At 44.1% G+C, this 27,373-nt stretch overlaps 1 protein-coding gene across 2 annotated transcripts in view; it reads right to left on the bottom strand.

The window, feature by feature from the left end:
• LOC140740668 (plasmanylethanolamine desaturase 1) overlaps positions 1-22,951 on the bottom strand; it is a 153,877-nt gene extending 130,926 nt beyond the window's left edge. The window contains exon 1 of one of the 2 annotated variants that reach the window (XM_073070060.1): positions 22,215-22,951. In XM_073070060.1, the coding sequence (XP_072926161.1) occupies positions 22,215-22,377 (163 nt within the window). In that variant the 5' untranslated portion in view covers positions 22,378-22,951. The remainder of the gene's footprint in view (positions 1-22,214) is intronic. The other variant, XM_073070061.1, reaches the window with a different exon arrangement.
• Between the last annotated feature and the right edge of the window lie 4,422 nt (positions 22,952-27,373).

The following is a 27,373-nucleotide window of genomic DNA, read 5'->3' as shown; positions in this document are numbered from 1 at the left end:
GTTTGCAGGTGCAGCAGGCTATCAAGAAGCTAAATGGAATGTTGGGCTGCATTGCTTGAGGGATTGAATTTAACAGCAGGAAGGGTTGCTGCAACTGTATAGGGTACAGGTGAGGCCTCATAAGGAGTACTGCGTGCAGTTCTGGTCTCTTTACTTGAGGAAGGATATACTGGCTTTGAGGGTGGTACAGAGGAAGTTCACCAGGCTAATTCGAGAGATGAGGGGGGGTTAGACTATGAGAGAGATTGAGTTGCCTGGGTCTGTACTCGCTGAAATTCAGAAGGATGAGAGGAGATCTTATAGAAATATATAAAATTATGAAAAGGGTAGATAAGATAGAGGCAGGAAAGTTGTTTCCACTGGTAGCTGAAATTAGAACTAGGGGACACAGCCTCAAGATTCATGGGAGTAGATTTAGGATGGAGATGAGGAGGAGCTGCTTTTCCCAGAGAGTGGTGAATCTGTGGAATTTTCTGCCCAATGAAGCAGTGGAGGCTACCTTAGTAAATATACTTAAGACAAGGTTGGATAGATTTTTGCATAGCAGGGGAATTAAGGGTTAAGAATAAAAGGCAGGTAGGTGGCAATGAGTCCATGGTCAGATCAGCCATATTATTATTGAATGGCAGAGTAGGCTCAACGGGCCAGATGGCCAACTCCTGCTCCTATTTCTTACATTCTTATGGTCCCTGAACCCATGAACACGACCTCATTGTTCATGTTTATGCAGTATTTACCTTACAATGCATAGTAACATATCTTTACACTCCTGCAATAAAACAATAAATTTCATATCATATAAGACAGTGATAAGAAACATAATTCTGTTTCCTTTGAGTGCAAAACTATATCCCTAATTACCATGTTTTGCAAAAGCCCATGGCCAGCATAAGTGCAGTGAATGGGATATTCACTACTTCCTCACTGACTACAAAATCCAGATTATTTATATTACGCTGTCTAATAGTAGTCTTTATAATGCTACTCACACAGCATAAAACTGAAAATTCGCTGTGACGGAAGTCAGGGTGCTCTCTTCATTATAAACACAGGAGATTCTGCAGATGCTGGAAATCCAGTGCAACACACACAAACTGCTGGAGGAGCTCAGCAGGTCAGGCAGCTTGGATTGAAATTAACCTGGTCCTTCCTCTTCATTAACCTGTTCAAGTCATTATGTAAAATGTCATTCTAATTATTATATAAAATGCTTATTGTTAAGTTCCTCACTCAGAACCTGAAAACCCATACTCAGCCTGAAAGAAATTTCATGACACTTCGTAAAATCATTTGTCTATGTAGTGAACTCAAACAGTGATGCATTGAGAAAGGAAACACCCAACAATTTCAAATGCAGACAGAACTATATGCCTTGATTTTAAACAATCAGAACTGGGGGTGAGAAAAACTGACAACCTTTTCTGACAAATCTAATGTTATATAAGTGCAATCACATCTTGTACAGATACTTTGATTTTGCACAAATTTCTCAACTGGATGGTGATGGACTTCACTGTAATAACATTCCACAAGTGCTGACAGAAGAGACCTGAGATCGACAAGTCCGATTTTCTGGACCGGAAGACGTCCAGCTGATTTCCACAAGCCAACAATGACCTCTTATCAAATCTGACAAGGAGCCAGATTCAAACATTCCTGTTCCCCACAGATAACTTTTTCAATAGACACTTCTAAGCAAAAGATTTATTTATTTATTTATTACATTTTCCTGGATGCTTAGGGAGAAAAAGGAAAACATCTTTCAGTCAGGAATTTGGTGGCTGGCCCTCGTCAGTGTCACAAGCCATGGAGTTTCAAAATGATTTCTTAACCCCTCCTTCTTGCAACCTAGCTAAAACATTTATATGCCTGGGGAACCCTGCTCTATCAGGCTCACAATAAAGCCATTGTCAAGCTTCTCAACTATCAAAGAACTCACAAGAAATCAAGTCACTCAAGCCCAAACCGGACTGCCATTTTTCTTATATAATCCCAAAAATTGACATTGTTTCAGAGTATTATCTCTAAAAAGATTTCTCACCACTGACAATAATCCAAGACAAAATAAGTTTACCATTTAAAGAAAAAATTACTTCCACAAATCTGTTGAAGCCAGATTGTGCTTGGCCAACTTGATTTGAGTCAATAACTTTAAAAAGCACACATGTTCAAAAAGAGGATACAATCCCCATGTGTTCAGTAACCATCACTAAAAACTGAAGTGACCTCATCACATACACAGGCATCATATAACTGGGCAGGCTCACTACTCAAACTAGTTCTAAAGCCACTTCAGCTGGCATTAATTTTCCTAAGAATTGTCATAAGAGGATATCATTTTAAAATGGTGATATGTCTCAGAACATAAAATTGTATCTCCGTAACACCAAAGGAAATCAGGTCACTAAGTCATCTAGTGTAGAAACAAGCCATTCAGCCCAATATAAACACTCAGGGGCCACTTTATTAGGTATGTCCTATTCTTAATAAAGTGGCCACTGAGTGTATATTTGTGATCTTCTGCTGTTGTAGCCCATCCACTTCAAGGTACAACATGTTGTGCATTCAGAGATGCACTTCTGCACACCATTGTTGTAACACGTGGTTACTTGAGTTATTGTCGTCTTCCTGTCAGCTTGAACTAGCCCAGCCATTCTCCTCTGACCCCTCTCATTAACAAGGTGTTTTTGCCCCCAGAAAAAACTGCTGCTCACTGGATGTTTTTTTTTACTTTGTCTTTTTTTGCTCCATTCTCTGTAAATTCTAGAGACTGTTATGTGTGAAAATCCCAGGAGATCAAATCACCCTGTCTAGCACCAATGATCATTCCACAGTCAAATTAACTGACATCACATTTCATCCCCATTCTGCTGTGTGGTCTGAACAACAACTGAACCTCTCGACCATATCTGCCTTGTTGCTGCTGCCACGTGATTGGCTGATTAGATATTTGCATTAATAAGGTGTACAGGTGTACCTAATAAAGTGGCCACTGAGAGTACATCCATGCTGATCAATTTTTCTGCCAGTAACATTTAATAATCCCACTTTTTGCTCCTAATCTCCCTTTGGGCATCTTTCTGCATACATTGTAGTCTTGACAGGCCTCCCCCATCATTAGTTCCCAATAACTCCTGTAGGGCTCCTCTTTTCTCTTTATATCTCTCAACATCCAAAGTTCCCAGTGCTTCGTTTCATATTACCAAGTCATGGTTTTTGGGTTGCAACTCCTCAATCCTGCCACAGTTTTATGACAATAAATCTTCAACTAAAAGTTGTTTAATACATCTACAAACAACAGAAAATCTGCAGATGCTGTAACTCTTTTCCATAGATGCTACCTGGCCTGCTGAGTTCCTCCAACATTTTGTGTGTGTTGCTTTAATAAATTTACTTTGCCTACTGAAGGGCAGAAATTATAATAATCATTCTGCTTGCAGTGCATGTAATTTAAAAAGAACTATGGAATAAATGTGGTCAAATTCATTTAAACATCAAAAATGCTTTACTTTAACCAGTATTCCTTAACATCCAAATTCCACTGAGCAAGGTACCAGGCATCTGCTGTTGTATTGTTGGGGGCTTATTCACAATATTTTCTTGTACTTGTCAAGCTAACCAAGCCTGTAGACAGATTTCACATCTCCTACAATGAAGGGAGTTCCTTTTGCCACCCGACTGTAAGTATTTAATAAAAAGTAATAGATAGCACATCTCTGTTATGCTAATCACAGCATACAGACGCTCCAGACCAGTTCAGAAGCAGGTGAAAACCTGGCCAGCAGGAGCCATCTCTGCTCTTCAAGACTGCTTTGAGCACACTGACTGGCACATGTTCAGGGAGGCTGCAACTGATAGCGACTCTACCAACTTAGAGGAGTACACAGCATCAGTGACCAGCTACATCAGCAATGATGATGTTACTCTGTCCAAGACCATCACTACACGCGCTAACCAGAAGGATGGGTCTGGCCCCTTTCCCGCGCAACACCCCTGTCAGCTGGTCGTTGCCGCCATACCTGTCGTTCGTAAAGAAGTTCTTTCAGGTCAACGCCTTTGACCACAGGGCCATCAGGCAGTGGTCAGCACGTAAGGTCCTGAAGGCACTGCAGGAGAAGGACGAGATGGACACAGTGGGGTGGTTCCCCGAGCAGACCATCCAGTTCATCTGGCAAAATGCCTCATCACCAGACCTCACCAACAGGCACCAAGACCTCGCCTGGCTGGCAGTGAGAGGGGCCCTGCCAGTCCGATCCCTTTTGTATGCCCGGAACGTCGCTTCCACACCCCGCTGCCCACGGGAGGACTGCAGTGAGGAGGAGTCGGTGACCCACCTCTTTGCACACTGTGGGTTCACCAAGAAGGTGTGGAGGAGGATGGAAAGGGCAGTGTCGAGGTTCATCCCCAGCAGCTGCGTAACAGAGGACTCTTACGGGCTGTTCCCGGGGACGCACACCGAGACCAACATCCGGTGCTGCTGGCAGATCATCAACTCGGTCAAAGACACTCTTTGGTCGGCCCGAAACTTGATGGTCTACCAGCACACGGAGATGTCCGTGGGGGAATGCTGCCGACTGGCACATTCTCGGCTGCAGGAGTACGTGCTGAGGGACGCACTCAAACTCGGTGCAGCCACCGCAAGGGCCCGGTGGGGAAGGACCACAGTCTAGGGTCCTTCTCCCGTGGGAGTTGAGGGGTAGGGGGCCGGGGTGTATACCTCTCAAAAAGGGTATGTAAATATGGAATAACAGAGTGCCACCTGGCAAAAGTGTGGGAACGTAAAGACAGTAATGGAAGCATTTGTGAAGGACTGAGAGTCATTGAATGGTTTATTGTACATAATTTTATTTTTGAATGAAGTATATTTTGTTTAATAATAAAAAAACAGAAGCCATGGATGACCGTGGAGGTGTGTGTGCTGCTGAGGACCTGTGACTCCGCCTTCAGAACAGGCGACAAGGCAGCTCTAACAACAGCAAGGGCCAAACTGTCCCGAGCCATCAGAGGGGAAAAGTGTGCACACGCCCAGTGAATCCACAGCCACTTCCAGGACAGCGGCGACACGCGGCGCATGTGGAAGGGCATCCAGGACATCACTAATTACAGGACAACAACACCTGACTGTGCCGGTGATGCCTCCCTCCCAGATGCGCTGAATAACTTCTATGCCCGTTTTGAGGTGGAAAATGACGTGGCGGCAAGCAAGTCCACCCCTCCTCCAAATGACCAGGTGCTCTGTCTCACCATGGCCGATGTGAGGGTCAACCCACGGAAGGCTGCTGGAGCAGACAACATCCCAGTTAGCAGATGTTCTCCCTGACATCTTCAACATCTCCCTGAGCAGCACCACCGTCTTCAGTGTCCTGCCTAAATGACTACCGTCCCGTTGCACTCACATCCATCATCATGAAGTGTTTCGAGAAGCTCGTCATGAGGCATATCAAGACTCTGCTGCCCCCTCACTGGACCCCCTGCAGTTTGCGTACCATCCCAACTGCTAAACTGATGACGCCATTGCCATCACCCTCCACCTGTCCCTAACCCACCTGGACAAAAAGGACACGTATGTTCGAATGCTGTCCATAGACTTCAGTTCAGCATTCAACACAATCATCCCTCAGAAACTGATTGGAAAGCTGAGCCTACTGGGCCTGAACACCTCCCTCTGCAACTGGATTCTCAACTTCCTGACTGGGAGACCTCAGTCAGTCCAGATTGGGAGCAGCATCTCCAACACCGTCACACTGAGCACGGGGGCTCCCCAGGACTGTGTGCTCAGTCCACTGCTGTTCACTCTGCTGACCCACGACTGTGCTGCAACACACAGCTCGAACCACATCATCAAGTTCGCCGATGACACAACCGTGGTGGGTCTCATCAGCAAGAATGATGAGTCAGCTTACAGAGAGGAGGTGCAGCGGCTAACGGACTGGTGCAGAGCCAACAACCTGTCTCTGAATGTGAACAAAAGAGATAGTTGTTGACTTCAGGAGGGCACAGAGTGAACACTCCCCGCTGACATCGACGGCTCCGCGGTAGAGATTGTTAAGAGCACCAAATTTCTTGGTGTTCACCTGGCAGAGAATCTCACCTGGTCCCTCAACACCAGCTCCACAGCAAAGAAAGCCCAGCAGCGTCTCTACTTTCTGCGAAGGCTGAGGAAAGTCCACCTCCCACCCCCCATCCTCATCACATTCTACAGGGGTTGTATTGAGAGCATCCTGAGCAGCTGCATCACTGCCTGGTTCGGAAATTGCACCATCTCGGATCGCAAGACCTTGCAGCGGATAGTGAGGTCAGCTGAGAAGATCATTGGGGTCTCTCTTCCCGCCATTACGGACATTTACACTACACGCTGCATCTGCAAAGCAAACAGCATTATGAGGGACCCCACACACCCCTCATACAATCTCTTCTCCCTCCTGCCGTCTGGGAAAAGGCACCAAAGCATTCAGGCTCTCACGACCAGACTATATAACAGTTTCTTCCCCCAAGCTATCAGACTCCTCAATACCCGAAGCCTGGACTGACACCTTGCCCTATTGTCCTGTTTATTATTTATTGTAATGCCTGCACTGTTTTGTGCACTTTACGCAGTTTTGGTTAGGTCTGTAGTCTAGTGTAGTGTTTTTTTCTTGTTGTTTTTTTATGTAGTTCAGTCTAGTTTTTTGTACTGTGTCATGTAACATCATGGTCCTGAAAAACGTTGTCTCGTTTTTACTATGTACTGCACCAGCAGTTATGGTCAAAATGACAATAAAAAGTGACTTGACTTGACTTGACTACCCTGCTAAGTATAAGTATGTGCACTGAATCTGGGCAAACAAATGCTGCGGCCAAGCTGCAGAGCTATCTGAAGTCAAATTTGCTTTATCTTAGAGCAGGAATGGCCAACCTATGGCACATTGGATGATTAGAAGCAGCGCATTGCACCCCAGTGATAATAATAATAAATTAAGCCTACTCATGCAAAAAGTATTAAACAAAAACTGACTTGTAGTGAAAAAAATCTATAACAGCAATTCAAGTAGCTTAGAGCTAGAAATAGGTCTTACAGAGAATAAATCTATAACTTAGCAATTATCTTTAGTGATTTTATTATTTCATGCACATCTTTTGGCAAAGGTTATCTTCTTTCACATTAATCTGTTTTCAATTTTTAAAAAACTAGGAAAGAAGACTTTTGTTCTGCAGTCAGTCCATAACTGTTCAATACACGTTTGATACTTGCTTGATCCTGAGGTGCCAGGATCCTGAGGTGCTCAGCGGTGCGTCACAGGCTTCTGCCAGTCAGTTTACAACTGATAATCGTACGCTACGGAGTTGTGCTTCATTCGTCCTTTGTGAACATTTAAAGTTTTGTACCTTTTTGAAAACTAAGCCTTGTTTTTACATTCAGTTACCCAACACAGTGCAAAAGAACATGAGCTGAAGAAAAGCAGAAAGTGATAGTAAGTGTGAATTCAAGGAACAGTGGGGAAATGAGTTCTTATTTATAGCGGGTCCGTCAGGAAAACCGTTGTGCATTGTTTGTGAAAACACTTTCTCACATAACAGAAGACATGATCTTAATAGACACTATAAAACACATCAGACTGAAATAGAAGGAAAACTGAAGCTAGTGCTTGGGTCTGAGTTACAAAAAGAATATGTGATTAAGAAAAAGGAAGAAATCAAAAGAAGTCTAAATATATTTGTTAAAAGTCTCATTATGGTAAGTAAAGTTTACCTTGTTTTTATATTAAATCAATATATCATGTAAAAATGCTAAATATGTCTATATTAACATATTTTTACAAGAATTGAATGGCGGTACCAGAGTTGTACGGCGCATCTGAACTTGTGTGTGAAAAAATTGACACATGGAATGTAAAAGGTTGGCCACCCGTCCTAGAGTAAACTCAGTTGCTGATTACCTGAATATGTGCCAGTATGTTCTCAAAGTGAGCTTTTCTTGTGATGCACCTGTTACTCTCTACTTTGCAAGGTGCTAATTCTTGTCGGTGTACAGTTTCACAATCATTGGTAAGTAACAATTCTTCATCAGCAATATAACACCTTGTTTGAGTCTGGAATGCATGCCAAATATACATTTCACACATGGCACAAAATTAAAACCAATTGGCCAGGTAAGGAACCTTATGCAATAGTACAAAAGTGTTTACATAGAACAGGACAATACAGGCCTTTCAGCACACAATGTGTTGCTGACTAGTTAACCTACTCCAAGATCAATCTAACCCTTCCCTCCCACATAGTGCACCAATTTTCTTTCTTCCATGTGCCTACCGAAGAGCATCTTAAATCTCCCAAATGTATCTGCCTCTAACACCATCTCTGGCAGTGCATTTTATGCATTTACCATTCTCTATGTAAAAAAATTGCCTGACACCCACCTTACAATTTCCTCCAATCACCTGACAAGTATGTCCTCTCATATTGGCCCTTGCTACCCTGAGGAAAAGGCACTGGCTGTTCACTCTATCTATGTCACTTCATCATCTTATATACCTCTATCAAGTCATCGCTCATCTTCCTTTGCTCCAATCACTCACTCACTCACTCAGCCTTTCCTCATAAAATATGCTCTCTAATCCAAAGGTACGGTAAATCTCCTCTGCACCCTCTCTAAAGCCTCCACGTCCTTCTTAAGATTATTTGAGCAGAACACAATGTGGTCTAACAGAAGTTTAACTGAGCCACAACATTACCTCATGGCACTTGAACTTGACTAATAAAGGCCAACACACCATACACCTTCTTAACCACCATCACCTTGTGCGGCAACTTTGAGGTTCTGTGAATGTGGACCCCAAGATCCCTCTGTTCCTCCACATTGCTAATATTCCTGCCATTAACCCTGTAATCCACCTTCAAGTTCAACTTTCCAAAGTGTAACACTTTACACTTCCCTGGATTGAACTCCATCTGGCCCAGCTCTGCATTCAATGAATGGCCCATTGTAACTTACGACAACCTTCTACACTATCAACAACACTACCAACCTTCAAGTCATCTGCAAACTTACTAAGCCGCCCATCCACTTACTCATCCAAGTCTTCTGTAAAAATCACAAAAGAGCAGAGGTCGCATAACATCACCAGTCGCCCACATCCAGACAGAGTACACTCCATCTCCTACCACTCTCTGACCTTTATAGGCAAGCCAATTCTGAATCCACGCTGCCAAGTTTTCCGGGATCTCACGCCTCCTGACTTTCTACCATGATGCCTTATGTACATCCATTAACTGACACCACATCCACCACTCCACCTTCATCGACTTGTTTTGTCACTTCCTTGAAGAAGTTGATCTCTGAAAGTACATTATCCAGAGCATAGCTTCAGGACCAGACCTTATTACAATTTAAGACTTTTCATATATTGTTTATATATTTACACACTGCAGTTTAACTAAAAGCCACTGCTCAAAGAATAAAGACTGCTCTGTTTCTCTCTCTCCCTCTCTTTATGTGCTTCTACAAACAGCACAAAAGGAACTTCTGTCACTAGATGGGCACAGACTTTGCAATGTTACTGGTTGAGTAACAGAGATGCAAAAAACATTGAGACAGGGTGTACTAAGTAGAGCAGAGTTGCTGGCTGACAGTGAACGTGCCACATGTGTCAGGAAACCTGAGAGACAGAAATAGATACTAACTACCCTCTCTGTTGATGTTCATGAAGGCAAACAATATCATCAAGGTCCTGGGGGAACGCACAGATTAGTGAAACCACAGTGGTACTGTTCCTGCTAGCAGGGCCAGAGGCATCTGAGAGTTTCGCGAGTACCCTTGCACCACAAACAGTGAAAAGCCAAAGGGGCAACTCAGTCCTCTATGTCACTGGAGATTTTAAAAGAGCACAATTCTGACACATGCAGCCAGAGGAAATGACTGGCAATGCCTGCTCAGCCTAAAGACAAGGCAGGATATTGCATTCCCACCGCTGCCTGTAAGGAGTTTGTACGTTCTCCCCGTCTCCACATGGGTTTTCCCCAGGAACTCCAGTTTCCTGCCAAAATCCAAAGACATAACGGCTGGTAGGTTAATTGGTCATTGTAAGTTGTCCCACAATTAGGCTAGGTTTAAATAGGGGGTTAGCTGGATAGCATGGCTTGAGGGGCAGGAAGGGCCTATTCTGCACTGTACCTCAATCAATCAACAAATAGATAGATAAAATAAACAAACAAATAAATAAATAGATTCTCCAACCTTTTTTAAATTGGCCATTGCAGAATCACTTACTATGCATGTTAACTGATCAGAAAGTTCAGGCTATTTAAAACAACGAATCTGATGTTAGAGGCTGCAAGTCACAGGGTCACTAACGCAGAGATGCCATTTAAAACCACGAGGCTGGTTCATTCTGGCCACTGGTCTAAGATGCACACAGGGGAAAAGGCAGCAGAGGTGATACTGGCAGCAATACCATTCTCTTGGCCAAGCAACAAACACAGAATGGCCAGGCGGCATCCATGGAAAAGAGTACAGTTGACGGCTCGGGCCGAGACATTCTGGCAGGACTTGACCAAGTCGCGTGGACCAGGAGAAAAACCAGTAGGTCGCCCCAATGCGAAAGATGAGCAGTCTTGCCGCGGATATTGCACGAGGCACTTTACCTCAGACAGGCAAGCGCAACAGGTATCGCAGAATGGGACGTATCTTGTAAGGGGTGTGAGCTCCTGAGGATAGCAACAGTTGCCAAAGATGGTGGTTTGAGTCGGTTCAGGGTACAGAAGTTGTTGAGCCCATTCCAGAAGGGGTACCGTACACACAGAAGAATCAGATGTTAAGAAGATGGAAAGAGAAATACTCCACGGTATCTACTGCACAATATATTTAGTGCCAATCGTAAAGCAAAGATACATTGTACATGGACACTATGCCAAAACAATCCATCACAGGCCAGAATAAGGCAGAGAAGAATTATGTTGGGCTCTTTAGAAATAGAGAGACCTCCAAGTTACATGGTGTGGTGAACTACATATACCTGTCTGGACACGCCCCCCCCCCCCCCCCCGCTGACTGCTCTTGTGGCTCCTCCCACTGACTGTGGCTCCTCCCACAGACCCCGGTATAAAGGCGATTGGAGACACCGCCCCGGCCTCAGTCTCCAGGATGTTGTGTGGTGGTCAATTGCTGCTTGTTCTTTCTTCCAGCCAATAAAAGCCTATATCTCTCCTCACGTCTCCAAGAGTTATTGATGGTGCATCACATGGGAAGTGAAACACTGAGTGTATAGGAGAGACGGGGTGTCCAGTTGCCTCAAGAACATAGAATGGATTGAGTCTGTCCAACTGAATGACAGTATCTTTGAAATGATGGTCGCTCGGGGGTGCGGTCAAGGAATCCCATACACTTCTGGGTGCAGTGGCCCCACCTGAGACACTGGAGACAGGAGGGGAGAAAGATCTATCAGGCAGCAGACAGAAACAAACAGGGTGCAATCGGAGAGAATGGCAGATCAATAACTACCAAGTAACTACCAGCAACAGTGAGAGAAACTGCAAAGTGGTACGGCAGGGCGTTGAGCACAAGTAGGTCTCTGCACGAGGACAGGTATGGTGATCAAGGCACAGGTAGCGATGCAGTAACTCGCGTACAGTTAGACAGCAGTCCTTTTGACTGGCAACGTGGCACTCGGGATGTAAAGCAAGCAAACAAGTAAGCTTGAGAGCTCCTTTGAAAGAAGATGATGGATTGGATGAAGTATGCGGTTGTGTAACAAGAAAACTCACGTGGCCCAGAGATGTGGTAATGAAGCATAGCAATAAATAGTAACATGATACATTCATAAGTATGCAATGAAGTGAATAATCACATAAGATACAACTTCAAAGCCATTAAAAACAAAGCGAATTGTGGGGGTTGGGGCAACAGTAAAGGCTAGGCATGTGTACGCATCACTGCAGGTCAACGGGTGCATCAAAGTGGCATGAACTACTCAGACTAAAGGTATTGAGAATAGAAACACTGAATGGCCAAGCATGAAATTGAAAAAGACTTGGAGCAGCGGATAATGCTCACAAAGAACACAATGCTGGAAAAACTCAGTTGGTCAAGCAGCTTCTGTGGAGGCAAGAAGGTGTAAAGTGACATTTTGGGTGGAGATCTCGCATCAGTACTGTGATGGAACAGTAAAAATTGCCAGTGGTTTGCACAAGGGGTCCCAACCTTTTTTACGTCATGAACCCCTATCGTGGACCTCCAGTGTAGCAGAACGAGGGGGAGTGGGCGGAGGGTGAGAATGAAGGCTGGAAGGTGATAGGCAGATGTACCATGCACAGCATTCCAACCGGTTGCATCACCGTCCGGTACGGAGGGGCCACTGCACAGGATCAGAAAAAGCTGCAGAATGTTGTAAACTCAGCCAGCTCCATCATGGGCACCAGTCTTCCCAGCATCCAGGATATATTCAAAAAATTATGCCTCAAAAAGGCGGCATCCATGATTAAAGATCCCCATCACCCAGGGCAAGCCCTCATCTCACTGCTACCATCTAAGAGGAGATACAAGAGCGTGAAGACATACACTCAACATTTTAAGGAACAACATTTCCTCCGTAATTTATAGTTTTTTTAATTACGTATTCGCAATACTGCTGCCATGAAACAAATTTCATGACATATGCCAGTGACATTAAACCTGGTTCTGATTTTGGGGAGGGGTGACAGGTAAATGGAACCAGCTTGGGGAGGGGCTGGCAGGAGATAAGTGGAGCCAGATGTGATCATGAGTAGATGAGATGGTGAGGTAATCAGACGCTCAGGGGATCGTACCAAAGTGAGATGTCCCAGAGAACAGAGAAGCATTAGTCTGACAGCAAATTGGCAATTTCAGACTCAGAGGCAGACAACTTCAGAGGAACTACCTTAATTTCTTGAACAGCATGGAAGAAGCATTTCATAAATTTTGGAGAAGGCAGTTGTGCCGCTAAAAAGATCCCATGAACAAAGCAGGAACAACAGTTGAAATGTGACCTGCTGCAGTGAGTTGATATGAATTGAGTTTTATAAATCCTTCAGGCTTCTGTACCTCCTTCCTGACAGTAACAATGAGAAAAGGGCATGCCCTGGGTGATAGGAGTCCTTAATAATGGACATCGCCTTTCTGAGGCACCGCTCCTTGAGATTGTCTTGGATACTACGGCAGCTTGTACCCATGATGGAGCTAACTAATTTTATAACTTTCCGCAGCTTCTTTTGGTCCTGTGCAGTAGTCCCCACGTCCCCCATACCAGACAGTGATGCAGCCTGTCAGAATGCTCTGCATGGTACATCTACAGAAGCTTTTGTTGGGTTGAGGGGCCAAATCTCTAATAAAATATAGCCCCCACCTTGCCTTCTTGTCAATGATATCATCCAGAATGTAAATGGTGAAGCTACTGAATGTGATTTGATTCTCTCTTGTTATAGATGGCTGTTGTCCAGCCCTTCTGTGGCAGACTATTCCTTGCCACTTATCAGGCTAGGCCTGGATGTGACTGAGATTCCCAAGATTCAGGCTGCGTCATACTTATATTGTAGTAGGCCATTTAATAGATTTTATGTTGTTAAACATACTTACAAACTAGAAAGTTTGTGAACCCTGCAGAATTTTCTCTATTTCTGCATAAATATGACCTAAAATCTGATCAGATCTTCATGTAAGACCTAAAACTAGATGAAGAGAACCCAATTAAATAAATAACAGAAAAAACGATACTTGTTCATCTATTTATTACATTAAAAACTATCCAATATTACATGTATTTGTTGGAAACATGCACTACAATAACTTCAAATGTTTCTGGTAACTGTTGATCAGTCCTGCACATTGGCTTGGAGGAATTTTAGGCCATTCCTCCTTACAAAACTGCTTCAACTCTGGGATGTTAGTGGGCTTCCCTGCACGAACTGCTTGCTTCAGTTCCTTCCACAACATTTCGATAGGATTAAGATCAGGACTTTGACTCCGCCATTCCAAAGCACAAATTTTCTTCTTTTTAAACCATTCTGTTGTTTGAGTTATTCTTGTTTCTCAGATCATTGTCTTGTTGCATTATCCAACTTCTATTAAGTTTCAGGCAACAGACTGCTACCCTGACATTCTCCTGTAAAACATCTTCATGCAATTTTGAATTCATTATTCCCTCAACAACTGCAAGCTGTCCAGTTCCTAAGGCAGCAAAGCAGCCCCAAACCCTGATGCTCCTTCCACCATGCTTCACAGTTGGGATGAGGTTTTGGTGTTGGTGTGCAGTGCCCTTTTTCCTCCAAACATAGCGATGTGCATTTCTGCCAAGAGTTCAACTTTAGTCTCATCTGTTCACAGAACACTTCCAAAAGTGTTGTAGAGTATCCAGGTGGTCCCTTGAAAACTTGAATCACGCAGCAATGCTCTTTTTGGAGAGCAGTGGTTTCCGTTTGTGGTGTCCTTCCATGAACACCATTCTTGTTCAGTTTTTTTTATATAGTGGACACATGAACAGAGACTTTAGCAAGTTCTCGAGATTTCTGCAGGTCTTTTGCTGTTACCCTTGGCTTCTTTTTCACCTCCTTCAGCATTGCAGGTCGTGCTCTTGGTGTGATCTTTGCAGGATACCCACACCTAGGATAAATAGCAACAGTACTGAATTTTCTCCATTTGTAGACAATTTTCTTGCTGTATGAACACAAGATCTGTAGAGATGCTTTTGTAGCCTTTTCCAGCTTTATGCAACTCTACAATTCTTCTTCTAAGGTCCTCTGAAAGTTGTTTCGATTGAGGCATGGTGCACATAAACAGATCTTTCTTGAGAAGAGCAGGCTCTGTCAGTAACCTGACTTTGTGTCTTTCTTTTTTATATAGTGTATAGGACAGGGCACCTCTACCTCCCACATCCACACCTCCAATCTCATCTCATTGATGGGAACACTTGACTCCAAATTCCTTTTGTAGAAGGCATTACCCTGAAGGTTCACATACTTTTTCCAACAAATACATGTAATATTGTTTCATTTTTCTCAATAAATAAATGAACAAGTATGTTTTTTGTGTTATTTACTCAATTGGGTTCTCTTTATCTAGTTTTAGGACTTAGGTGAAGATCTGATCACACCTTAGGTCATATTTATGCAGAAAATTCTACAGGGCACACAAATTTTATAGTACAACTAAGTTCTGCTTTCCTTTAACACTTAAGCTTCTGAATATTTTGGAATGACTCATGCATTAGTGTTTGTAAAAGGTTTGATAGTTTGCCAGTTCTCTGTAAATTAGCCAGCTGTCTAATACCCTCTAAGGGCAGGCTTGTTATAGCTTTCTCCTCTAAGCAAAGGTTCTTTCTTCATAGAGAACCTCAACAGGAAGAATCCTTCCCATGGTCCCCACATCACAGGCTGGGAGAATTACCAGGGGTAAGTGTATTTTTATGCCAATCATTGGAGACCCCATACCCCCAATAGAGCCTTATTAGAAATACCGTGTTCGGTTTTGTTCCCCTCACACAGAGCACAATGGAGACCCTGGTAAAATTCTCCATGAGAACAATCAAATAGGCATCAGAGGCTGGAATAGCATAGATTTAGAAGTAACTTAAGTGTTGAAAGTGATGAACAAATTGGACTGTAATTATGTTGAAAGATGACCTGAATTAAACAGAGAAGGCAAAACTTGTTGAGAGTGTTGGCAATGCACATAAACTGTAAACACAGGAATAGATTAGGCAGCAACTGCTTCCTTTTGTAAAAGGTAGTGAACCATTCGAAGAAGCTGCCAGTTCCTGCAGTTTGTTTGGACTCTACACATATTCAGTTGATTGCTGTGACTGATACCACAGTGTATGAAAGGTGAGATGGTGGATGATGTAACGCATTGCTACTGGATCTCAATTTGATCATCTTCCGGGTCTGCAGCTAATTTCCCGAATAATATTTCCCCTAAATTCACCTGTTTCTTTAAGGCATGCCTTTGCTTCTCCCAGTTGACTACACAACTACTATTAGGGAACATGATGAGCAATTGTTCCAGAAAAGTTATTCAACCTTAAGAGATATCGCAGCATACCTGATCCTTTCTTTCTTGACATCCATTCTACTGACAGGAGGTACAGAATCACAATCATCACCAAGAACCTCCTGGCAGTTTCTCTCCTTTTAAATGAAGGATGCTGAGGCCAATTATTGGCCCCAATCATCATCCAACAGAAATCATCCAATTCATCACTGATTAAACCTGAACTCTGTGACCTTAGTTATACAATGAACAATAAATTACTAACCCTGTAATTAGTTGGTGCCATCTCCAACTCTATTTAAAATACCACGGATCTAATTTTATTTAAAAGGCAAAACAATTCTTATTCCTGATGAAGAGCCCTAATTTATTCATTACAAGTAGTATTTGTCTAGCACTAAATTTAGACAATAAATCTAAGTGAAACCGTTTTAATTTTAGGCTCTTTAATTAAATAAGGTTTGCAGCTCTCATTAAAATGTACAGTCAAAGTCAAATCTAATAACTCTGTGCCATATTGGATATTCAGTCACATTTGAATGCCAGGAATATTTGATATGCCAATTTAGGGATGTCACAAATGGCAATGGGCCACAATGAGGGAATGAACTGCATCTTCAATTCAGGAAAACGGCTTTGCTGCAGTACTGATTTCATAAAGCACGAATGACTCCAAGTCTTACCTCTACTAATCAGTTGCTGTACTAGAAACACTTGTTGTATGAACAACTAAATTTATTGCTATTTTCTATGGAGACTTGGGTTTTCCACTTTCACACGAGAGGATCATATTACAAAATAAAAACACTCTAATCCACTTCCCACTGCTGATAAATTGGTAAATCTGCAGAGAGAAGCTCACAAAGAGTCACCGCGTTCCAGCATCTGTGGAAGCCGAACATCGTTTGAATGGGATAAGTGAACTTCAGATACAAATACTAAGGGACGGTGACAGGTGGAGAAACATAGCACGAACAAAAGTTGTTTAAGTTCAAATCCCATTTCAGAGTCTTAAGCACATAACTTGGGCAGACACTACCACTCATCAGATCTTACTGTGCAACAGGTCAGAAGCTCAAAGACTGAGAATTGGCTTGCCCACAGAAGGCAAAGGGGGGGAATAGATTGAATGTTTTCTGCCTGAAGCAAAGTGATCAGTGGTGTTCCACAGGGATCTGTTCTGAGACCCCTGCTCTTTGTGATTTTTATAAATGACTTGGATGAGGAAGTGAAAGACAGACAGACATACTTTACTGATCCCGAGGGAAATTGGGTTTCGTTACAGCCGCACCAACCAAGAATAGTGAAGAAATATAGCAATATAAAACCAGAAATAATTAAATAAAAATAAGTTAATCATGCCAAGTGGAAAGAAGTCCAGGACCAGCCTATTGGCTCAGGGTGTCTGACACTCTGAGGAAGGAGTTGTAAAGTTTGATGGCCACAGGTAGGAATGACTTCCTATGATGCTCAGTGTTACATCTCGGTGGAATGAGTCTCCGGCTGAATGTACTCCTGTGCCTAACCAGCACATTATGGAGTGGATGGGAGTCATTGTCCAAGATGGCATGCAACTTGGACAAAGGATGGGTTACTAAGCTTGCAGGTGACACAAAGATTGGTGGAGTAGTTGGCAGTGTAGATAGTTGTCAAGGTTTACATCAGGATGCATTGATAGGATGCAAAGCTGGCTAAGAAGTAGCAGATGGAGTTTAATCTGGGAAAGAGTGGAGTGATATACTTTGCAAGGTCAAACTTGAAGACAGTGTACAGGATTAATGGCAGGATTCTTGGCAGTGAGGAGGAACAGGGGGATCTTGGGGTCCACATCCATAGAATTCCTCAAAGTTGGCACACAACTTGATAGAGTGGTTAGGAAGATGTATGATCTGTTGGCCCTCATTAGCTGGGAATTGAGTTCAGGTGCTGGAAGATAACTTTGCAACTCTATAAACTCTGGTTAAGCCACACTTGGAATATTGTTTTCAGTTCTTTTTTGCCGCATCATAGGAAGGATATGGCAGCCTGAGAGTGGGTGCAGAGATTTACCAGGATGCTGCCTGGATTAGAGAGCATGCCCTATAAGGAACACAGAAGTCCAAAGAGGCTGTCCTGTACTGTGCACTTCATTCTGTATTCTATCACAGAGTGAACTGTCATGTTGGAGGTTCCAACCTTCAAATGAATGACAGCCAGCTCATAAGGTACAAAATGTCCTGTTTCTTGGAGGAAATGTAAGGGATACTTCCCAGTATCCTACCTATATTTATCATTTAACCTACATCACACAAGTCAATATTACATTGCAGAGTGCAGATATTTGCTGTATAAAAATTATGTATTTATGTCCATATTTATATTGCTAGATTGTGAGATATTCCTACCAAAACTGGCTTTCTAATGTAATTATTTATACATTATTCAACGTTTATAAAAGTAACAGTGTTCTTATATAGACCATAAGATATAGGAGCAAACCAGACCATTTGGCCCATCAAGACTGCTCTGCCTCTTCATCGTGGCTGAACCAATTTTCCTCTCAATCTCCCACCCAGTTAGAAAAGGCTCCCTTTATTCCCACGCTTTGCATCCTGCCAAACAGCCACTGCTTTGTCCACGCTAGAATCTTTCCTGTAATACCATGGGTTCAGAGCTTGTTAAGCAGCCTCACGTGTGGCACTTTGTCAAAGGCCTTCTGAAAATCCAAGTACATAATGTCAACCAATTCTCCTTTGTCTATCCTGCTTGTTATTTCTTCAAAGAATTCCTGCAGATTTGTCAGGCAAGATTTTCCCTTGAGGAAACCATGCTGACTATAGCCTATTTTATCATGTGCCTCCAAGTACACTGAGACCTCATCCTTAATAATCGACTCCAACATCTTCCCAACCATTGAGGTCAGACTAACTGGCTGTTAATTTCCTTCCTCCTGTCTCTCTCTCTCTCTCTTCTTGAAGAGTGGAGTGACATTTGAAATTCTCCAGTCTTCCAGAACCATACCAGAATCTACTGATTCTTGAAAGATCATTAATAATGCCTCCATGATCTCTTCAGCCACCTCTTTCAGAATTCTGGAGTATACTCCATCTGGTCCAGGTGACATACCTACCTTCAGACCTTTCAGTTTCCAAAGAACTTTCTCTCTAGTTATAGTAACATCACACGCTTCATGACCCCTGACACCTGGAACTTCCACCATTTTGCTAGTGTCTTCCACAGTGAAGACTGATGCAAAATACTTATTCAGTTTGTTCGCTACTTTGTTGCCCCCATTACTACCTCTCCAACATCATTTTCCAGAGGTTCAATAACCACTCTCCCGTCTTTTTATCTAATTGAAGAAACTTTTGGTATTCTTTTCACTATTATTGGCCAGATTACTTTCATATTCTATCTTTACCGTCTCAATGATTTTTAGTTGCCTTCTGTTGGTTTTTGAAAGCTTCCCAATCCTCTAACTTCTCACTAAGTTTTTGCTCTATTATATGCCCTCTCTTTGGCTTTTATGTTGTCTTTGACTTCTCTTGTCAGCCACAGTTGTGTCATCTTTCCTTTAAAATACTGCTTGCTCCTCGGGATGTATAGGTCCTGTTCCTTCCCAATTGCTTCCAAAAATTCCAGCCATTGCTGCTCTGCCCTCATCCCTGCCAGTGTTCTTTTCTAAACAATTCTGGCCAACTCCTCCCTCATGCCTCTGTAATTCCCCTTATTCCACTGTAATACTGATACATCTGACTTTAGCTTCTCCTTCTCAAAGTTCAGGGTGAATTTGATCATATTATGATCACTTGCCTCTAAGGGTTCTTCTACCTTCAGCTCTCTAATCAATTCCGGTTCATTGCACAACATCCAATCAAGAATAGCTGATCCCCTAGTGGGCTCATCCATGAACTGCTCTAAAAAGCAGCTATGTTGTATATGAACGAAGTATTCAAGGTTTTAAGTTAGTAACCAAGGCTAAATACCAAAGATAGTGTCTCTGCTTCTCTGTATAATCTTGTCAGAGGATATTTTTGAAAACCCTAAAGCAATGATCACAACTTTGACTACAAAGTTAAATAGGAGCTGCAAACTTTAATTAAAGAGCCTAGAATTCAAACAGCTTTGTTTAAATGTTGTATCTAAATTTAGAACAAGACAAATACTACTTATGGTGAATAAATTAAGGTTCTTTAATGGCAATGAGAACTTGTAAATGAAATTACACAGTATACGAAGTAACTTCACATGAAAAGTACTTTTGAAATGCATTGCAGGAAACTACCATTTTTATGCATCAAGCACCTACAAACTGCAGATGCTAGAACCCAGAGCTTCTGCGGGCACTCAGCTTGCATCTGTGAAGGGAAACTGTCAGTCAAAAATTTGAGTTGAAACCCTTCATCAGGACAAAAAGAACAGTGGGAAGACATGCAGCATAAAGAGGTGAAGGGGAAGGAAGATATGCCACAAAGAGCTGATGTATCATTAGTGGATTGAGACAAGGAGGGGTGACTGACACATGATCAGGTTAGGGAGGGAAGGGTGGAAACTGCAACAGAGACAGGGAGGTGATAAGTTGAGAGAGTGAAGGGCTGCATAATGATGAAACCTGGTGAGACAGGATGGTAGTCAGATGGGAATAGGCTTGGTGACTACCCAAGTGAGAGGAGTGTGAGGGTAATGGGCAGATGGATTAGATGAGTGAAGGGAATACAACTAGGTATTCAAAGCCTGGGTAAATGGGAGGGGGGGGGGTGAGAGAAAGGGACAAAGGAGGATCAAGTTACCTGAAACTAGAGAACTCAGTGTTCATGCAGTTGGGTTGTAGACCACCCAAGCAGAATAGGAGTGCTTGTTCTTCTACTCTGTGATGATCACTAATTGATTTGCTTTGGAAGTGTTTGCTGAATGGTTAATAAGCATTGGCCAGGACTCCCAACAGCGCCCCTGCTCTTCTTTGAAAGAGTAGCATAGGACACAGCTGAGACAGCAGACAGGCCTCAATTTAGGACCTGACTTGACAAATGGATCTCCTTAACACAGTAGTACTCACTTGGTAGTGCTCTTGTGTGTCTGCCTGGATTATGTGTACAGGGCTTGTAGTTGGGAATAGTGCAAATATAAAGCAAAACAAAGCTATTGCAATTCTGAAACAAAACCAGGAAATAAACATTAAAACAACAACACACACACAAAATGCTGGTGGAACACAGCAGGCCAGGCAGCATCTATAGGGAGAAGCGCTGTCGACGTTTTGGGCCGAGACCCTTCGTCAGGACTAACCGATAGGAAAGATAGTAAGAGATAGTAAATAAACATTAACTTTGTTTTAGTTTCCAGGGAAGATGCTGGCCCTGTTGAGTACTGTCAAGTAATTTTTTTGTTAGAAGCAGCATATTCAGAGGCAATGTGACACCGTTGATACACCAGCATACCCTCTGCATTGTGTCTCCCCAGGCTATAGATTGGGGTAACTGAACCATCGGGATCCCAAATCCCAACATTGCACTTATGGAAATGGTATTCCCAGGGCAGAAGTGGCTAACACAAGGGGCATAATTTTAAGGTGATTGGAGGAAAATACAGCAGGGATGTCAGAGGTAAGGTCTTTACACAGAGAGTGGCAGGTGCACGGACTGCCTGCCAGGGGTGGTGGTAGAGGCAGGTACATTAGGGGCACTTAACAAACTCAAGGTTGATACAAAATGGAGGGCTCAGTTGGAGGGAAGTGATTTTAGAGTAGGTTAAAAGACCAGCACAACATTGTGGGCCGAAGGTCCTGTACTGTGCAGTAATGTTCAGTGTTCTGTTGGTTTATTATTGAAATGTGTACCAAAAATACAGTAAAAGGTCTTTGCGTGCGTCCAGACACATCATGCAATGAAGACAGATCAGAGTGCTAAACTCCATACACAGTTGGTGTATGGATGCCTTCCAGCAATAAGCGGTTGAGGGACAGACTAGTTTAACTTTTCAGGGAAAGTTTGACAAAATGTTTGATGCAGGGAACATTACCTGAGGGGGAAAACAGGGTCATTGGGATGAATTTTGACACGGAGAGACAAATGGCCCCGTCCTATGGTATAAACCTCAGAGTAATTGTTACTGTAATGTCTCTGCGTTGTTGTAATTCCCCTGGCCTTCCCTGCTCCGCCTGGCAGTGCAAACAGAGATGTCAGTGGTACCGAGGCGGGTGGTTCACTCAGCTATAATTAGATGTGCCCAGACCGTCCTCTGGCACCTTGGCATGGCTTACCCGGCGAGTAGAGCTGAGCCAGCTCCCTGGCGCCAGCGTGCTGCGGTCCCCAGCGCGGCACCGTGCTGTTCTTGGCCCCGGCGCCGTGCTCGTTGCCGTTCGGGTCCTCCTCGGCCATGGACCGCTGTTCCATCTCCGTCTCCGATAGCATTGCGGCCGCCATCGCCCGCGCCCGCGCCCCGCAGAAGAGGAAAAGCCGGCGGCTCAAGCTCGGGCTCCCGGGGCTCTGAAAGCCTGGAGCCGGGACCCAACTGGCGCAGAGGATGCCCGGGGCTCGGTGTGATCAGCCCGCAGCAACTCGAGGACAGAGCCCACGCTCTCGGCGGCTGTGCGCAAAGCCGGTGCCGGAATAATGCTGCGGGCGGGCCGGACCGGAGCGGAGTCGCAGCCTCTCGGCACGGAAAGACGTGCAGCCCCGTACGTGCGGTGAAAGGCGTACAGGCACAGGCTGCTGCGCTCCACCCCACTGCCCGAGCACAGAAACCACACGCACACCAGCCGCGAACTTACAGCACCCTTCGCCCAACCTGGCAAATGTCAGAAGTAACCGTGCCCAGGTGGTAAACGGAGTCCGCTGGAGTTCCTGCCCACTTCCTATTACTTTTGCTGGGTGGTTTTCAAATGCATTAAGTAAACAAAACCGTAATCTAAGAAATTAAAACATAATGCTGGAAAAACTCAGCATAGGTGTACAGAGAAACTGGGTTCATGTTTCAGAGATTAAATGGTCACTTTGTCTCGGTTAACGCAATCAAAAATTTCGCAAGACATTTCCGTCACGGTGCAGGAGGTCCAGGGAGAGATTCCATTCTGCGTTGCCAATGTACACCTTAAACTTGCCACTGCAGTCCTTTCCCAAATCGCACAGGCTGCCCGATGATGGAAGGGAGTGGTGAGGAAAAGGGGAATCATACAAAATTTGAGAGTGGGGTGAAGAGGGGACCAACAAGAATGAAGGTCTGAGGGATGTTATCGCGGCAGGAAATTTAGGCAACAAAATTATCTGCAGAACCAGGCGTGGCATTAGTGTAGTGAGTAGATGCAGCGATTTAGAACAAAGGACAGTACAAGCACAGGAACAGGCCCTTCGGCCCACAATACTATCATAGAGTAGAACAACCCAGAAGCCGAGCCCTTTGACCCAACTGTCTATCCCGACCACAGTCCCATTTGGCCAAGTTCAGCCTGTAACGCTCGAGGTCCCTCCATGTACTGATCCAAATGCCTGTGAAACGGTACAACTGTCCATGCCTCAGCCTCTGGCACAAACACGAGAATGGAGGCACTCCGCAGATCAGGCGGCATCTCTGAGAAAGAGTGAACAGTCAACGTTTCCGGCTGAGGCACTTTGTCAGGACCGGAAAAAAGATAAGTTAAAGCAAGAAGGTAGGGGGAGGGGAGGAAGAAGTATAAGGTGGTAGGTTTAGGTGAACCCGGGAGAGGGGGAGGGGAGGGGGAGGTAAAGAGCTGGGAAGCTGATAGGTGAAAGAGATTAGGTACTGGGGAAGGGGGAATCTGACAGGAGAGGGTAGAAGGCTATGGAAGAAAGGGGAAAGGAGGAGCACTGGAGGGGAGGTGATGGCCAGGTAAGGAGATGAGGTGAGAGAGGGAAACAGGAATGGGAATGGTGAGGGGGGGGTACAATAAGCAGAAATTTGAGGAATCAATGCTCATGCTACCAGGTTAGAGGTTACCCAGACGGAATATAAGGTGTTGCTCCTCCATCTTGAGTGTGGCCTCATCGCAGCTGTAGAGGAGGCCGTGGACTGACATGCTGGAATGGGAATGGGAAGTAGAATTGAAATGAGTGGCCACCGGGAGATCCCGCTTTTTCCGGTGGGCAGGGAGCACAGGTGCCCGGATTGAAACCCTGCATCAAAGAGTCCCTTCCATGCCCCCTACTCTCTGCCTGGGCTCCTCCAGCAGATTGTTTGCTACAGCAGATTCCAGTATCTGCACTCTCTGGGGAAACTGAAAGATTGTGATTGAATTGGGATCAGTGTGAAGGGTTGATAGGAGAGAGAGTGAAGATGCCCTCTGTAAGTCCAGTGGGGGGGGGGGGGGAGGAGGAGGAGAAAGGTTCAGCGTGACTGCGTGTTCCTTCACTGACATACCACAGCATGTTTATTCCACGAATGGATTTGACACAGGTCCAATCTGACTTACAGCAGAGCACATTAAAATAAGGAGTGAGATAATGATACTTTCAGTCTCTTGGTATGTTAAATACCAACTGCCGGGGTAGCGTAGTGGTTAAAACAATGCTGTTACAGTTCGGAGTGCTCTGGAGTACAGAGGTGAACTCCAGTGCCCCTGGTAAGGAATGGAAAGCGTGGGTTTCCCCAGGCAATCCTGTTTCCTCCCACAGTCCAACGACGTTCCGGGTAGGCTAATTGGTCATTGGGAATTGTTCTGTGATTGACTGAGGGTTAATCGAATTTGTTGGAGCTTGCTGAGGCAATGTGGTTCGAGAGGCTGGAAGGGTTTACTCCGCACTGTATCACTAAATAAAATGTGCTCTGAGATTAGCTTAGAGCCTTTAATATTTGTATTGGACAATTCTCACCATGATTACGGAGTCCAAAGTTAAACAGAAATCTTCCTGTGATCTGCAGTGCAATGACAATAACCTACTCCAGATCATTATGTTTAACACCTCGAAGCCCAAAGCTATGTTTTCAAAGGAACCAGTATGACCCGCTTATGTTCAGAGGAACCTGATTATCCATGCAGATAGCAACAGACAAAATGCTGGAGGGACTCAGTGGATTATTCAGCATATACAGTGCAAAATGAACAGTCAACATCTGGGGTCAAGGACATTTGGAGTTCTTCAGAACTGGAAAGAGAGAGGCGAGGTAGTCAGCACAAAAGAGTGGGGGGAGGGTGTGGAGTGAGACCTGGCAGGTGATATGGGGATCCAAGTGAGAGTGGGACAATAGGCAGGAAGGGAAGGCGGGCTTGGGTCTGAATCAAGAAGCTCAGAGGTTGATAAATGGAAGTGACAAAGGGATAAAGAAGATGGAATCTGATAGGAGATACACAAACGAAGATTTCTCTAACTTCTGGTAACCATTCCCCTCCGTTTGTTTTCCGTTATTCCACTGACCTTTCTCTTTCCCCTCCCCCACCCTTTCAATCTGCCCATCACCCACACAGTACTCCCTCCAGTTCTCCTACCTCCTTCCAATTTTCCCTTGGTCCACTGCCCTCTCTGATCAGTTTCCATCTCTTGAGCCCTTTGTCACTTCCACCTATTCACCTCCAAGCTTTTGACATCATTCACACTCCCCATCTGCCAACTGCCTATTTGCCCCCATCACCTGGATGCACCTATCACTCGCCAGCTTTTCCTTCATCCCTTCCCCATCCTTTTTTACTAGCTTCCTCCCTTTCCTTTCCAGTCCTGAAGAAAGGCCTTAACCCAAAACATCTACGGTCCATTCCCCTTGTTAACTGCTTCCTGATCCACCGAGTTTCTCCAGCATTTTGCATGTTGCTCAAGATTTCAGCATCTGCAGTCCCTCCCTCCTATGTGTCCTTGCACATAGGTCACTGAAAGTTAGCATATAGATTCAGAATCAGGTTTATTATCACCGGCATGTGACGTGAAATTTGTTAACTTAGCAGCAGCAGTTCAATGCAATACATAATCTAGCACAGAGAAAAAAAGATTAATAATAAAATAAAGCATAATAATAAATAAACAAGTAAATCAATTACATATATTGAATAGATTTAAAAGAATGTGCAAAAACAGATTAAAGAAAGTGAGGTAGTGTCCAAAGCTTCAATGTCCATTTAGGAATCGTATGGCAGAGGGAAAGAAGCTTGCCCTGAATCACTGAGTGTGTGCCTTCAGGCTTCTGTACCTCCTACCTGATGGTAACAGTGAGAAAAGGGCATTTCCTGGGTGCTGGAGGTCCTTAATAATGGATGCTGTCTTTCTCAGACACCATTCCCTGAAGATGTCCTGGGTACTTTGTAGGCTAGTGCCCAAGATGGAACTGACTAGATATACAACATTCTGCAGCTTCTTTCGGTCCTGTGCAGTAGCCCCTCCATACCAGACAGTGATGCAGCCTGTCAGGATGCTCTCCACGGTACAACTATAGAAGTTTTTGAGTGTATTTGTTGACATGCCAAATCTCTTCAAACTCCGAATAAAGTATAGTCGCTGTCTTGCCTTCTTTATAACTACTTCAATATGTTGGGACTAGGTTAGATCCTCAGAGATCTTGACACCCAGGAACTTGAAACTGCTCACTCTCTCCACTTCTGATCCCTCTCTGAGGATTGGAATGTGTTCCTTTACCCTTCCTGAAGTCCACAATCAGCTCTTTCGTCTTACTGACATTGAGTGCCAGGTTGTTGCTACGGCACCATTCCACTGGTTGGCATATCTCACTCCTGTATGCCCTTGTCACCACCTGAGATTCCACCAACAATAGTTGTATCATCAGCAAATTTATAGATGGTATTTGAGCTATGCCTAGCCACACAGTCATGTGTATACAGGGAGTAGAGCAGTGGGCTAAGCACACACCCCTGAAGTACACCAGTGCTGATTGTCAGTGAGGAGGATATGTTATTACCAATCCGCACAGACTACGACCTTCTGGTTAGGAAGCTGAGGATCCAATTGCAGAGGGGGGTACAGAGGCCCAGGTTCTGTAACTTCTCAATCAGGACTGTGGGAATGATGGTATTAAATGCTGAGCTATAGTCGATGAACAGCATCCTGACGTAGGCAAACAGAAAGCAGGTTATATCATTTGCTCCACAATCACTACATCCACATCAGCCTCTCCTCTCCACATCCTCTCAGTACCCTTCGTCACCCCCCATGCGTTACCACAATACCCCTAGACTCCACACCTCATACCCACACTGACAGTCACTGTTCTACGTATATCTTTATGCGCACACAATCAGTATTGTATATTAGTTAAAATAGGAAGGTGGTTGGAAACAGAAATAAGAGTATTAGTACTGTTGCACAATACCACATTTTCATCTAGAAAAGGTACAATTGCTATAGAGGGAGTGCAGTGAAGATTTACCGGACAGGTTGCAGAATGCTGGGACTTAAAATGAGAAGACATTGTGTAGACCGTGCCTAGAGTTATAAGAATGAGAGGCAAACTCGATCTAAGTCA

The sequence above is a fragment of the Hemitrygon akajei genome, chromosome 17, assembly GCF_048418815.1.
Source record: "Hemitrygon akajei chromosome 17, sHemAka1.3, whole genome shotgun sequence".
Taxonomy (NCBI): Eukaryota; Metazoa; Chordata; class Chondrichthyes; order Myliobatiformes; family Dasyatidae; genus Hemitrygon; species Hemitrygon akajei.
This window is presented reverse-complemented; position numbering and strand designations above follow the sequence as displayed.